Below are 14668 nucleotides of genomic sequence, written 5' to 3' on the forward strand. Positions count from 1 at the left end.
GAAATGCCTTTGTTCACCCCGCGCCGGAGCGGCTCCCCCGGCTGTTTACAGCCCATTGATCCCCTCGTTCCCAGGGCCGGGGCACAATCGGCCTTTGGGGGGGCCTCGCTGCCCCATTTCCTGCCCCATGCAGTGTCGGTGGGGAGGCTGCTCCAGCACGGGGCAAGGACTGAGCCCTGTCGGTGACAGCTTGGGCACTGGTGGCACCTGGCTGGCAGCCCCTGCCCTGCTCCCATCCCTGCCTGGGGCACTCCAGCTGTTTTCCATGTGTGTGGGGACACCCGTCCATCCCGCTGCAGCTCTGTGCATTCCCGCAGGCGCTGGGACAGGGGTGAAGCAGCTTCCCAGACTCGCTGCCTTTTCTCCTAAGCCTCCAGTGCTGTAAACCCACCCTTCCTCCCATTGAATCCCAACAATGTGCCGCTTGGGAAGTGCCGGCGGGACAAGAATAGGAGCGGGCAGCTCTCAGGGCTAGGGCGAGCAGCCCTGACGAAGAGCCAGAGGAAGCTTTGCTGAATAAGCCATTATGGTAAAACCCTACTCACAGCCACTCAGGTGCAAATGCTCGGGCTGGTGCAGGGGGTTTGTGGTCCAGGCTGCTGTGGAGGCCCTGCCTGCAGTGAGCCTGTCCACAGGCAAGGAGTCCCATGCCTGGCCAGGAGGGCAGTGTTTGGTGTGAGAGCATCCTCCAGGCCTGTCCAGCTTCAGGGATGTCCCTGCATCCATGGCTGCACTGTTCCATGGATCAGGGGTTGAATCCAGCAGCCACAAGTACTCCCAGTCCTGGCCCAGCCTGTGGTGGCCGTGCCCCAGGCTCCTAACTATCCTAGCTATCCTCTCAGCAGCCCTGGGAGGATGAATGGGACTCAACCAAACACAAATCTGATAAATCCTAGCCTGTTCTTCCATCTCCCACCTAGGCTGAATAGCAATCATTATCATCTACAACCAGGGGGTCAGGCTGGCTGCAGTGCTCTTGGCATGGCCTGAAGGCAGCTGCAGCTTCCCCATGGACCCTCTGTCCTGCCCAGGTCCTGCATTGCTCCTGGAATCCATCGTGAGCAGCTCATGAGAGGAGGAGAGGTGGTTTCCTCAGGCAGGATGCTGGCAGCGAGCTGTGCCCCAGCTCACCGAGGGGACTGGGACAGCTGCTGTGCCTGGGGGACAGTGACATCCCCCCGGCCATCCGGCACACCTGGATGGCTGCTCTGGATGTCCGGTTAGATCAGAGCAGGGATGCTCCAGCTGGGGATGAGGTGACTCTCTGCTGGCACAGGGATGTGTGACCGTGTTCACAGGGGTCTGAGGATGAGGGAAGAGACGAGGATCTGACTCCATGTTTCAGAAGGCTTGATTGATTATTTTATGATATATATTATATTAAAACTATACTAAAAGAATAGAAGAAAGGATTTCATCAGAAGGCTGGCTAAGAATAGAAAAAGAAAGAATGAATAACAAAGGTTTGTGACTTGGGCTGTCTGTCTGAGCCAGCTGGGCTATGATTGGCCATTAATTAGAAACTTGAGACCAATCACAGATGCACCTGTTGCATTCCACAGCAGCAGATAATCAATGTTTACATTTTTTTCCTGAGGCCTTTCAGCTTCTCAGGAGGAAAAATCCTCAGGAAAGGATTTTCCATAAAAGATGTCTGTGACAGGGATATCCCAAGGCCAGGCCATCCGGGCCCTTCCTGCAAGGCCTGCAGTGATGATGCTTTGGGAGGAGAGGAGCAGGGGCTGGCAGGGACTCACACTCTGCTGTCCCATCCTGGTGCAGTGCAGTGGCCTCGGGACACCCTGGACATGCCCCCAGTGGGGTGACCCTGGGACACCCAGACCTTCCCACAGCACGGTGTCCCCACAGCCCCGGGGCAGGGCGGGTGCTCACCCCAACTGTGCTGGAGAGCAAATGAAACATCCCTCAGCGTGTGTCCCACAGCCCCTGGGGACTTCTGCTCCTCCCTCCCAGCCCAGGCTTTTCCCAGGCTCTGGATTTGCCCTTTTCCTGAGAGCAGCCAAGTCTTTCCCAGCCTCCACGTCTCGCTTCCTGCTATGGCTCCCTCCATGCTGCTCCTGGAGGCTCCTTCTGTGGCCAGAAAGGGCCTGAAGTGCCCTGGGAGAGGAGCAGCTCTGCTCTGCACCAAGTCACATCCCTCGAGCCATAGCTGGGGACAGATGGAGGGGAACGTGTTCCCTTCCCATTCAGCTATAGGGGAACGTGTTCCCTTCCCATTCAGCTATAGGGGAACATGTTCCCTTCCCATTCAGCTATAGGGGAACGTGTTCCCTTCCCATTCAGCTATAGGGGAACGTGTTCCCTTCCCTTTCAGCTATAGGGGAACGTGTTCCCTTCCCATTCAGCTATAGGGGAACGTGTTCCCTTCCCATTCAGCTATAGGGGAACGTGTTCCCTTCCCTTTCAGCTATAGGGGAACCTGTTCCCTTCCCTTTCAGCTATAGGGGAACGTGTTCCCTTCCCATTCAGCTATAGGGGAACGTGTTCCCTTCCTATTCAGCTACAGGGGAACGTGTTCCCTTTCCATTCCTTTCCCATTCCCTTCCCATTCCCTTCCCATTCCCTTCCCATCAATCCCCAAGGAGGGGATCAATGGATCTTCCTGCAGGTACAGCTCAGGCTTGATTCCCTTCCCCAACACTCCAGGACCACTGTGGGTCCTTGTTTTTAGGCCACGTGGATCTTGCCATGCCACAAAAAGCCCCTGGCTCTGCTGGCAGCAGCCTCTGCTTGCCTGGTGTTGCATCAGAATGATGCCCTGAGCTGCTGGCAGGGTTAGGAGCCATGCCAGGGTGGGCACAGGGTGCTGGGCACTGCTGTCGTGGTGCCTCCACACGAGGAAATGGCTGGGGGTGAGTGACAATGTCAGGATGCAGCTATTGAGTGCATTTCCTCCCTCCTGCAGTTCTCACACAGGGCTGCATTGTCTGCCATGCCCGTGCATGGAAGGGACCCTAGTGGAGGGCTAAATATAACCCCCCGAGTTACATAAATATAATATAACTCAGGGAGGAAGGGAGCACCGTGGGGTTTGCTTTTCCTTCACTGTGCACCATTGGAAAGGGCAGGGTTATTCCTGGTTTGGGGTTGCCCCAGTGGTGGGCACAGAGTGCTGGGGTCAGGGCTCTGTGCCTGGCCTGGGAGGATGCTCCTGACTGCTCCCACTCCCCCTGAGGACACACGTGGGCAGTGACAGGGCCCTGTGGGCACGTGTGGCCACGCTGTGGCCCTGCCTGGCACCCTCCTGCCCAGCTCTCTGCCCTTCTTCCCCCTCAGCTGTGATTCTGCTCCCACCTCGGCTCTTCCTGAGTGGGTCAGATTTAGACACTTGCTGTTTGCTGTATGCTGGGAAAGGTTAAAAATAAACTCCTTGGCCAGCAGAGCCTTTCAGGCAGGACAGCCCTCTGTCCCAGGCATGGCAGAGCTGAGCAGGGTGCCTGGCATGGACTGGTCAGAAACCTGGTCAGAAAGCTCCCTGCAGAGGAGCCCCAGGGCTCCTGGGGACTGTGGCTGGTGTTAGACCAACATCCCCAGCAGGAATTGGGGTTCTGGAACTGGGAGTGTGTGGTCCCTCCAGGACTGGCAGAGCTGCCTCACAGTGTTTCCTAACTCTGGGGGTGCCCATGGGAGCCCCTCACTGTGCCAACATGGGGCTCGGCATCATCATCCAGGGCCGCCTGTTGGGGCAGCGAGTGCCGTTCCCACAAGGGACCGGAGGGAGCTGTTTACTCAGGAGGGAGTGTGGAGGTGTGAGAAATGCCTGTCTGGCCACTCTCTGTCCCCGGGCTGTGCCAAAGCGCTCAGCCTGGCCTCTTATCAGCTCCAAACTTTTATTTGCCTAAGGGCTGCCCGCCCACCCTTCTGCGAGGCTGCTGCCAGCCCCAGCCCCGCTGCTGCCCCCTCCCCAGCCCGGCCCGCAGGTAAAACCCCTCGCTGTTGTTGTTGGCAGCACGTCCCGGCGGCTGGGGGGTCACTGCAGCTGCCCCGAGGCACTTTGTCACAACACGGGAACAATGGTGGGACACGGAGCTGTGTTTGTGCAGCGCCGGGGCACTGCAAATCCAGGCGAGGGAAAGGGGGGGGTCTCGGCTGTCTTGTTTTTCACCTTGCAGGGTAGCTAGGAAAAGCGTGATGCTCCCTCTGTGCCAACAAAAACAGGAGTCTGGGAGAGGGGAGGTGACCTGGGGACGCTGTGGTGGGTAAACATGGCATGGCTGCTCTGTTCTCTTTCCCTCCTTTCCTCCTGACCCAGCACACCAGGCTGCTCCCCCCAGAGCTCTGCTGGTTCCTGGCGAGCACGGGGATGTGGCCCCCATTGTGCTGGGGTGGCCTGGCAGGTCCCACATGGGCAACAGGGCAAGGTCCCTCCAGAGCCCCTCAGCCCACAGCAGGAGATGACTAGTGCAAAGTAATAAATACCCAAAAAAACCCCCCCAAACTATCAGGTGCTGGGCTGATTCCTCCCTAAACCCCTAAATGGGGCTCCAAGGCACATGGCCAGGCTGGATACAGCTCCCCAAAGTCCCTGCAAACTGCAGGGCAGGGTCCTCCCACAGCAGATCTACCCCAGGCTCCTCCAGGAGGGCACAGGGAAGTGCTGGGAGCTGTTGATGTGCCCAAAGCCCCACCCCAAGGGGTTTCACCCCCCTCATCCTCAGCAGGGAGGAAGGCAAGGGTGGGCTCGGCTCCCAGCCCAAGGGCAGCTCAGCTGGGTGCCTCCCTCCTCATTTCCTCCAGTGGCCGATGGCAGTGACACTGCCCCATATCACCCATATTTCATTTTCTCCAGGGTATTTTTAGCCTGTCCCACCCTCACTAGAGAGGCCCTTGATACAGAGCAGGCTCTGCTCTGGCCTGGCTTGGCTGGGGAAACTAAACAACAGCCCCAGCCACATTGTGTGCCTTTATCTGTGGCTCATTTCCACCTATTATGCAGCCACGAGCAGCTCCATGGCCTCTGCTGGGTTTATCTGCAGTGGAGGGAGAGGGGCTGAGCTCTGCTTTGGGCCACCACGAGCCTGGGACGTGACGGTTCTGTCAAAACCCTGAGTTGAGGCTGGCCTCAGGGGGACAGGAGGCCGCAGCAGGGAGGGAGGGTTGTGCTTTCAGTGGGTGAGTGGCACCCACAGCACAGCTGGGTGTTCGCTTCCCCCTTCACCCCAGTGAAGGATGGCATTTCCCCCTCCCTCAGCCCCAAACCCTCACCTGCCCTCCCAGAGGCAGCTGGAGGCTGCAGGAAGCACAGTCACACCTCCTTCGCTTTTTCTCATTCATCCAACTTTATTCAACAAGAATGCAACGCAGAATCTGCCAGGGGAAGGGAAACAGTGCTGAGGGCAGTGCCCACCCCCACCCTCACACCTGGGTCACACAGGACCTGCAGCCCCTTGGTCACAGCAGGACAATCCCCTCTCACAGCATCAGTGGGCTGGGGAAGGCAGGGTGACAGCTCCTGTGACAAATTTGTCCTTCCAGTCCCCCCCTCCCCAGCCCCTCAGCCCACAGCAGGAGATGACTAGTGCAAAGTAATAAAAACCCCAAAACCATCAGGTGCTGGGCTGATTCCCCCCTAAACCCCACAGGGCTCCAAGGCACATGGCCAGGCTGGACACAGCCCCCAAAGTCCCTGCAAAACTGCACCTTTAAGGCAGAAACTCCGTGCTCAGCCCAGCAGGTTAAAAATAACTTAAAGGCACACATCCCATGGGAAAGAGCCCAGGGCTGGGACGGGAGGAACTCACACTCCTGGGTCACCCACAGTGACCCAGGGATCTGCTGGTGACAACAGAGCTGGCTTAACCCCTCCGTGTCCCATGGGGAGGGGGCAGCTTGTGCAGCGAACGCTGGGCAGGTGCCAGGGCTGCTGGAACGGGATGGGGCTGGTGGCCAGGATCAGTCAGAGCTGCCCCAGCCCAGCTTTTCCTGGCAGTCCCAGCTCAGCCTGCAGAGGAGCAGCTTCCCACGGCCACACTCCCGGCTCTGGGCTCTGGCTGAACCGCAGCTCCCAATGGCCAGCAGCCTCCAGCCATGCCTTGGGGACAGCCTGTTCCACGCCGTGGCTCCAGGGCTTTCTCCCTTTCCCACGGCCAGGCACACAGGACACGCTGTCCCGGGGAACTTCGTGCGGTTTCCTTCCTCGCAGGGTCTGTGGGGAAAACCGGCGAGAGCTCCACGGCCTGAGCATCCCATCCCAATCCCCGGGCGGGCAGGTCTCAGGGGCCTCCAGAGGGGAATGTGTACAGCACAGAACCGGGCAGGAGGCAGCTGCCTGCCCACAGCCAGCACCTCTGCAGGCACAAGGGAGCGAGGAACGTCCCCCTGCAGGCCGGGGCCAGCCCGGCGCTACACGTATTGCTTTTTGGAGGCTGAGCTGCCGGGCCGGCTGCCCGGCTTCTCCTCCGGGGCGGAGGCTTCAGCAGCCCCGGGGGCGTAGGGGTCCGACAGGGGTCTGCTGCCGCCGCCCAGGGCCAGGTTCTCCTCGTTGCGGTAGTTGGCCCAGTTCTGCTCGCTGGAGAGCTTGTTGTAGGTCTGGTAGGAGGGTGCGTGGCTCTCAGCCATGGGCAGGAAGGGATAGTGCTTGGGAGAGTAGGGACTGGTGACCATGTCGTCCACAAAGGTGTCCTGGCTCGGTACAGCTGGCCCTGACACTTTCTTGATGTTGCTAAGCAGGCTCTTGCAGCAGAGGTGGAAGAGCTCCAGGAGGTTCAGGATTAAGGAGATCAGGCCCATCACCAGCATGAAGATGATGAAGATGCTCTTCTCGGTGGGGCGGGAGATGAAGCAGTCCACCTGATGGGGGCAGGGGTCCCTCTTGCACACATAGCGGGGCACCATGGAGAAGCCATACAGGTACCACTGGCCCACGAGGAAACCGGCCTCAAAGATGCTCTTGCAGATGACACTGGTGATGTAGGTCCACATCAGAGCCCCTCGGATCTTGAGCCGCCCGCTCTCTGTCATGTAGATCTTGGACATCTTCTTCTCCAGGGCTGCCAGGGCCTGCTCGATCTTGGGGTCCTTGCTGTGCACAGCCCGAAGCTCGCTCTCCTGCCTCTTCAGCTTCTCCTCCTTGCGGGACAGATAGACAACGTGGCCCAGGTAAATCAGGGTCGGCGTGCTGACGAAGAGGAACTGGAGCACCCAGTAGCGGATGTGGGAGATGGGGAAGGCTTTGTCATAGCAGACGTTGGTGCAGCCCGGCTGCTTGGTGTTACACACGAAATCCGACTGCTCGTCCCCCCACACGGACTCCCCGGCCAGGCCGAGGATGAGGATGCGGAAGATGAAGAGCACGGTGAGCCAGATCTTCCCGATCACTGTCGAATGCTCCTGGACTTGGTCCAGCAGTTTCTGCAGGAATTCCCAGTCACCCATCTTCTAGGAACCCTTTGCCTCTGCCAGCAGAGAGAAGACAGCAGCCACGTCAGTGCCCTGTTTCCATGCTGGGGAGCACAGATGTGACCACCCAAACCCTGCTTTTTCAGGATATGGCTGCTCTGCGGAGTGTCCCAGCAAACCCTCTGAGGAACATCCCACTTCTGAGGGAGGGAGGGTTCCAGGCAGCGTTTAGGAGTCCCCAGAGGGCTCCTCCTACACAGTGCAGGAACAGAGAGCTGGGAGAGACAGGGATTCTCCCCTCCCAGCGGCACCCACAGCTCGTGGCTCTCCTGGTCACTCTGGGGACAGCCCAGAGCCAGTGGGGCTTTGGGGCTGCCCAGGGAGCTCAGGGCACCTGAGGGGAGGCACCGTGGGGGCTCACAAATTTGCTGCTGCCCTGGCTTTCCAAAAAAGCAGAGAGCAGGATGGTCTAGAGGGGAAGCACAACCCCTTGGGGTACAGCTGCCACCCCAAACTGAACACACAGCCCCTCCACCAGCTCCCTTACTGCAGGGCCATGGACACCCAGCCCCAGTCCCCTCCCACGGCCAGGGGATCCCCAGCACCGCTCACCACCCTGCTGCCACTCCCGGCATTCTGGGGGGCCAAGCCCGCACCCCGCGGGCGCTCAGCCCGGCTGTGAGAGAGGGACAGGGCGGCCGCAGCCCCGGCTCCTCATTAACCGCTGCTAATTAAACTCAGAAGCGCCGGCTGTGCCGTTAAAGGAACCCCCGGCAGCGGTGGGGTGCCCCGTCCCCAGCACGGTGTCCCGGCGGTGCCCGCACTCACCTCCGCCGCGCCGGGCACGTCCCGCGGGGCTCGGGCCGCGCTCAGTGTGCGGGGTCGGCCCGGGTGCCTCCGCTTATTCGGGGCCCGGGGAAGCCGGAGGAGGAGCGTGGGCAGGAAACCGGGGGCCGGGGCTTAGCACCGGGCCGGCCGAGCCGCAGGTGCGCGGGGCCGCCCCCTCCCGCGGCCCCCCGAGCAGGGGGCGGCCCCGGCGGGCGGGGCGGGGGCGGCCGGAGCCGTCGGGGCCGAAGCTGGGGGCGGACGGTGGAAGCTCGGGTGCCTCTCACACTCTCATCTACGGCTGCGGGTCCGCCACCGGGCAAACCGCTGAGCCAGAGACCCCGCGATGCTCCGTCCGATCCCCGCCGGTGTCCCGGGGATGTTCCGTCCTCGCCCGCCCCGCCCGGACCGCGGCTGCGGCGCTCGTGGTTTGCCCCCGAGGTCCGTGCGGCGCGGCGGGCGCTGGGTGGTGCTGGAGCCCCGCCGGAGCCCGGCTGTGATCCCGCGAACCGCCGGTTCCCGGGATGGACCCAACCCGTTCCTGGCCCCTATCCCTTATCCCGCCGGTTGCCGGGATGGACCCAACCCGTCCCTGGCCCCTATCCCTTATCCCGCCGGTTGCCGGGATGGACCCAACCCGTCCCTGGCCCCTATCCCTTATCCCGCCGGTTGCCGGGATGGACCCAACCCGTCCCTGGCCCCTATCCCTTATCCCGCCGGTTCCCGGGATGGACCCAACCCGTTCCTGGCCCCTATCCCTTATCCCGCCGGTTCCCGGGATGGACCCAACCCGTCCCTGGCCCCTATCCCTTATCCCGCAGGCTCCCGGGCTGAGCCCCACCGGAGCCCAGCCCCACCGGAGTCCCGCATCCCGCCGGTTCCCGGGACAAACTGCACCGGTTCCTGGCCCCCATCGCGTATCCCGCAGCCTCCCGGGCTGAGCCTCATCAGAGCCCAGCTGCGATTCCGTCGGTTCCTGCGATGAACCCCACCGGTTCCTGGCCCCCATCCCTTTTCCCGCAGTCTCTCGGGCTGAGCCCCACCGGAGCCCAGCTGCGATCCTGCGTCCCGTCGGTTCTCGGGATGAACCCCACCGGTTCCTGGGATGAAACCCCACCGGTTCCTGGGATGAACCCCACCGGTTCCTGGGATGAACCCCACCGGTTCCTGGCCCCTATCCCGTATCCCGCAGGCTCCCGGGCTGAGCCCCATCAGAGCCCAGCTGCGATCCCGCGTCCCACTGGTTCTCGGCATGAACCACACCAGAGCCCGGCCGGGAAGTCCCGCTCAGGTTCCAGACGGAGTTTTGCTCTCGGGGGTCTCAGCACACCCCAGTGGGGCTGTGAAATGCGGGCGGGCTGAGCGGGGCTGGGAACAGCCGACCCTCTGCTTGCGCTGCTTAAGGAGAGATTAAATGGAAATCATTTCTATTTATTGTAATATTTATCAAGGTTTAGTAAATAATTGATGCTCATCCCTCCTTGATTTCCTTGGGGGCCAGCGTGAGGTTCTGCTGAATTAAAGTTTAACGACGCGTGACAAGCTGGGAGAGGCGGAACGGGCGGACGTGAGCTCGGCTGTGGGCTCGGCCAGTGCCCAGCTCAGGCGGATGAGAAGGACCTGGCTGCAGGCTCCTGAGGAACCTCTGCACATCCATGTCTTCTGCCCTCACCAGTCCCCAATTTCCAGCGTGCAGAGCAGATTTTGGTGTCTCCAAAAATGACATTTATTGGACTTTTGGATCCGTAGCTTGTGCTGGGTGTGATGTGAGGTGAGGGGGGACACAGAGGCACCAAGGGAAGCAGCAGAGCCAGCAAGGGCTTTTGGGCAAGACATGGCTTGGTGCTTGTGTGAGACAAGGGGGAGGAATAGCAAACTGGGCAAACTGGGCCAGCAGAACAGTTGCCAGCAGACTGGAGCCCTGGTCCTCTGTCGTTACTTTGGGTGCACGAAGAGAGGTCTGGCCATGGAGCCCAGAATTCCTTTGGTTTCTTGGTACAAAAGAAAGCAGTGCATGTGTGAGGCACGGTGAGCTGGGAGGACTGGCACACACTGGGTGACACCAGCCCTGGCTGGGCACCAGCTGGGGGCACTCACACCCAGCATAGAGCAGCAGGACCCAAGAGAAGCTCTGGGCACGAGGATCTGTGTGCTGCTGTGATGTCCATGCTTGTGGCACTGCCACCTGCAGAGCTCCAGGTGTCCCTTGCCTTACCTGTGTCTGCTCAGGCACCCGTGGGTCTCTCTCCAGGGACATTACTTTGTTTGGTTTAGTCAGTTTTCACACAGGTCAACTCTTGAGGGTTCAGGGATTTGCCAGGCTGGAAAAGCCAAGTTGAGGGGAATGTGAACTGGCTGGGATGGATGTGAGGTCACAGCTCTTCTCCTCTGTGGGAAGAACAGACACTCAGGCATGGCCAGCACCAACCTGCCAGCAAGCGTGTCCACACCACTGGGACAGCCAGGGATGTGCCCGTGGTCCCAAGCAGGAGAGTTCCCTTGGATGTGTCCCCCTCCCCTTACAGCCACCGAGGTCCTGGTTGAAGAGTCTGGTGGTCACCCATGGTGCCAACCATCCCTGGCACATACCAGGACACTTCTTCCCCCACCACCCTCCCCAGCACCCCTCAGAGAGCAGTCAGGGCTGCCACACACCTCGGCTGGGACTTGGTCTCCTTCTCCTCTGACTTGACGTGGCAGTGGCAGGTGGAGGCCTTGCTGTAGCTGACGGAGCGCTTGGATTTCCTCCACTTCCTTGTCCTCTGGACAACTCGCTTGAAGATGAGGTAGAAGATCTCACAGACGGTGAGGACGATGCAGATGGAGGAGGCTCCAACCATGAAATAGGTGAAGACCCTTTTCTCGGTTGGCCGAGCGATGTAGCAGTCCACGGTGTTGGGACAGGGATCCACGTTGGTGCACTGGACCAGCCGTGGCAAATCGAAGCTGTCCCACATCTTGTGGAGGAGGAAGAGGAACAGGATCTCTATGACAAGCTTGAAGAAGAGGCTGAACAGGTAGGTCCACCACAGCCCGCCGTGCTTCTTGCCCGTGTTGCTGTAGAGCTTGGGGCAATTCTCTCCGTTCTTCTCCCGGTTCTTCCTCTCGCGGTCCTCCCGGTAGGCCACGTGCATGATGACCAGGAGGGAAGGACAAGTGACAAAGATGAGCTGCAGGGCCCAGAGGCGGATGTGGGAGACGGGGAAGAAGTGGTCATAGCACACGTTGGTGCAGCCCGGCTGCCGCGTGTTGCAGTCAAAGTCCTTCTGCTCGTCGCCCCAGACCTTCTCGGCCGCCACCACGTAGACCAGCACACGGAAGACAAAGACCATGGAGAGCCAGATGCGGCTGAAGGCTGTGGAGTACTTGTTGACCCCGCTGAGCAGCCCCTGCAGCGTTTTCCAATCCATGGCAGCTGAGGGAAACCAGGGTCACCCAACCTGGAGAGGCAGAAGGAGCAATGGAGACCCCACTGCACATCTCTTGCTGCACTGATTCTCACTTACATACAAGCTACATACAAGGCCAAAAGGGCCCAAACGTTCTTGGCCCATTCGGGCTCCTACAACCTCTAGCAGATGGAGTAAAACTATTTATCAAAGAACCTATTTGACCATCGATATCTTCCCCAATCTTATTTATCGCAACCCCAATGCTAGCCTTACTTCTAGCAATCTCAATCTGAACCCCATTGCCCCTTCCATTCTCCTTAGCAGACCTTAACCTAGGCCTACTCTTCCTATTAGCCATGTCCAGCTTGGCAGTGCACTCCATCTTATGAATCCTCTCCCCCACCACATTACATTCATCTAGGACGGGGGCTCTTCACCCTTGCAGACAGCAAAGCCCATCCTCACACTCCTGGTGATAATCTCTCTACACTTCCTCAATCCCTCTGCACTTCCTTCTGACAGAGTCTTTGCTGCCAGGGATGAGCCACACGGCCAAGTCCTTGCCACCAGCTCCGTGCCTGATTGTGTGTGCTGGTGCAAACTGGCAGCACGTTCTGCTGGAGCAGGCCAGGATCACCAGCCAAAGGGGAAATGGCTGCTCCTGCAGCGTTGTCAGCTGGGACATGCTAGGGACCTGTTTTCTGTCTCACGGGTAATACCTGAGGCAGCCCAAACACAGGTGACAGTGGGGCTGCAGAAAGTGAGAGTCCGTGTGTGTCACAGTCCGTGTGTGTCACCACCATGTCACCCTGACCAGTGCTCTGCCCCTGCAGAAATGCCGGAGGTGCCGACGGCCAAACCGGCTCAGCAGCTCAGCCTGGGGCTGCCCTGAGTGAGCAGGGAGACATGCGAAGCCTGACCCGGAGCTTTACTGCACCTGGATTTACAAACCCAGGTGGTTTTTACAACCCTCTGGGCTGTGAAGGTGTCTGCCCTGGCAAAGAGATTCACAGAACACTTTGAAGGAATTGCTGCTGCCTCCTGCCCAGCCAGTGCCTTCCAAGACGTACCTGGAGGAGGCTCAGGCTCCTTCCCCGCTCACCGGGGGCTGTGGGGTGGGGAGTGTCCAGCACGGGGCATAGCCAGGGCACGATGGCAGAGTGGTGAGCAGGGTCCTCTCATGCAGAGCACTGCGGTGTCCCGGGGCTGTGGGGTGGAACAGAACCTGGAGCACTGCCCGGAGCCCATGGAACACTCTGGGAGCCTGTGCTTGGCCAGGGCCACCCCGCAGCAAGCCCCGAAGCTGAGGCTGTGCTCCCACACTTCCACACCAGGAAGGGTGGCTGGGCTGAGTGGCCCCAGGCTGGGGTCCCTGGGGTCCCCATGTGCCAAGTGCCAGGGCTGTGCCTCTGCCCATGCCCACACACCTTCACTCACCACGCTGTCTGGAACCAGATCTTCCTTCCTGGCAAACCCTTGGCCGGGAGTCAGGGTGGGGAGCAATCACTGCGTTCCCACCCAACCCTTGGATTTCAAACGGGGAGAGGGGAGCTGCTGTTTGCCCCCCAGAGCTGGTGCTGGTGGAACCTGGACACTCTGCATGCCCCCAGTGCCAATTCACCCACGACCCCAACCCTGGTGCCAACCCAGCACCCACCTGCCCATAACCCACCTGCCCAGCAGTGTGTGCCCAGTTCAGCCCAGCGCTGGCTCCACTCATGGACCCGCCGTGGGGCAGGAAGGGGCTGTGATCTCCGTGCCCAGCTCTGTGCCAATCCCCGTGGCAGTGGCCGTGGGCAGCACGCTGTGAGCCCCCACGGGCTGCCCAGTGCTGGATGGCAGCCAGGCAGAGCAGGGGCAGCTCTCAGGAGTGCTCAGCTGTGCCGGCAGTGCCCGTTTGCCTCCCGCAGAGCCCGGCACCTTTGCCAGCCCCCGGGATGCCAACCCACTGCGTCACAGTCCTGCCCCGTGTGGGCGCAGGGCGTTGGAGCCGGCAGCGCCCTGCTCCCACCTGGGCTGCAAACTCAGCAGAAACCCTTTTCTCAGGGGGTCTCTGCCCCTTTTGGGAGTGGGACAGAGGTGGCCATGAGGTGACCATTGCTGCTCCTTGGGGTGCCACGCTGTGCCATCCCCCTTCATCACCCCTGGCACGGCCTGTGGGGTCCCGATGTGGCACCGTGTGATGATGGGATCCCCACTTCTGACCCCACTGTCACAGCAGCCACCTGCACCCCGTTACACCTTAGCACAGCTCCCACCTGCCCCCCGTTACCCCGCAGGGCTGTCCCCCCTCCGCCCTGGCAGCCCCAGAGTACCCAGTGCCCCAGCAGGTACCTGTCCAGGTGGCAGAGCCAGAGGAAGGCGTCCGGATGGGGTCGGGGAAGCTCCTTCCCAGCCTGAGCCCTCCTGCACACACAGGTTTGTCTGAGCAGGGGAGGGGAAGGGTGGTTGGTTTGGTTCCCAGTAACTGGGTGAGTCTGGCAAACAGCTCCGGAGAGGCTCTGGCTGCACATGCACACACACGCTCGGCTCCGACAACAAAAGGCAGGTCAGATCCCGCAGCGAGATCGGCACAGACGCATTCCTCCGCAGGAAACTCCTTCCAGGTGATGTCCCATCCCTGCAGGGCACTGCAGGCTGGCAGCAAGGCCAGAGACGCCGCTCTGTCCCTCTGCTCTGCGCCCACCAGCCAGCAGGGCTGAGAGTCCCGGATTACGCAATTGCAACCCACTTTTGAAATGATTTTGCCTTAGTAATAGTTTTGCAACAGCTCATCGGTATCTCCAACCTACAGGAACTTGCAGGCACCGCCCTGGCGGGGCCGGTGTGGCCAGGTGGGACCTTTGCCATCGAGCAGGGTGGCACCAGGGTCCCCGTGCAGCCGGACCCTGCTCTGCTGCTGCCTCATGCTTGGGAAAAACGCCAATCATTTGATTTTAAATTTTTAAAAAGTTTAATAGTAATAAAATGGTTTAAAAGAAATGGTAACACAATTAGAGTAATAACAATTTGGACAAATTGAACTAGGACAATATGAGACAATAAAAACAAAGAGTTACGGACGTCCGCGCACCTTTATCTGGGCATCACGA

General features: G+C 60.2%; 2 protein-coding genes across 5 annotated transcripts; both read right to left on the reverse strand.

The window, feature by feature from the left end:
- Positions 1-5292: 5292 nt before the first annotated feature.
- Positions 5293-8240, reverse strand: GJA4 (gap junction protein alpha 4). Its single transcript, XM_063177460.1, has 2 exons — positions 8188-8240; positions 5293-7415 (listed from the first exon to the last, which is right to left on the reverse strand). Exon 2 carries the CDS (start codon positions 7393-7395, stop codon positions 6364-6366), a length of 1032 nt encoding a protein of 343 aa, XP_063033530.1. The 5' UTR covers positions 7396-7415; positions 8188-8240; the 3' UTR covers positions 5293-6363.
- A 1354-nt stretch (positions 8241-9594) lies between these two features.
- Positions 9595-14305, reverse strand: GJB3 (gap junction protein beta 3). 4 transcript variants are annotated; one of them, XM_063177508.1, is made up of 4 exons: positions 13911-14296; positions 12647-12782; positions 10840-11624; positions 9595-10572 (listed from the first exon to the last, which is right to left on the reverse strand). In XM_063177508.1, the coding sequence occupies exons 3-4, from the start codon at positions 11592-11594 to the stop codon at positions 10557-10559; spliced, it is 771 nt and encodes a 256-aa protein (XP_063033578.1). In that variant the 5' UTR covers positions 11595-11624; positions 12647-12782; positions 13911-14296; the 3' UTR covers positions 9595-10556. The 4 variants fall into 4 exon arrangements, with proteins under 4 accessions (XP_063033578.1, XP_063033575.1, XP_063033576.1 ...); XM_063177505.1 differs by lacking the exon at positions 9595-10572 and having other exon boundaries at positions 10812-11624; positions 13911-14305; XM_063177506.1 differs by lacking the exons at positions 9595-10572; positions 13911-14296 and adding an exon at positions 13249-13814 and having other exon boundaries at positions 10812-11624.
- Between the last annotated feature and the right edge of the window lie 363 nt (positions 14306-14668).

This window comes from Melospiza melodia, chromosome 27 (genome assembly GCF_035770615.1).
Source record: "Melospiza melodia melodia isolate bMelMel2 chromosome 27, bMelMel2.pri, whole genome shotgun sequence".
Taxonomy (NCBI): domain Eukaryota; kingdom Metazoa; phylum Chordata; class Aves; order Passeriformes; family Passerellidae; genus Melospiza; species Melospiza melodia.

Excerpts from the sequence above, each read along its gene's own strand:
- GJB3 (XM_063177505.1), bottom strand. The coding sequence starts at position 11,594 with ATGGATTGGAAAACGCTGCAGGGGCTGCTCAGCGGGGTCAACAAGTAC.
- GJA4 (XM_063177460.1), bottom strand. The coding sequence starts at position 7,395 with ATGGGTGACTGGGAATTCCTGCAGAAACTGCTGGACCAAGTCCAGGAG.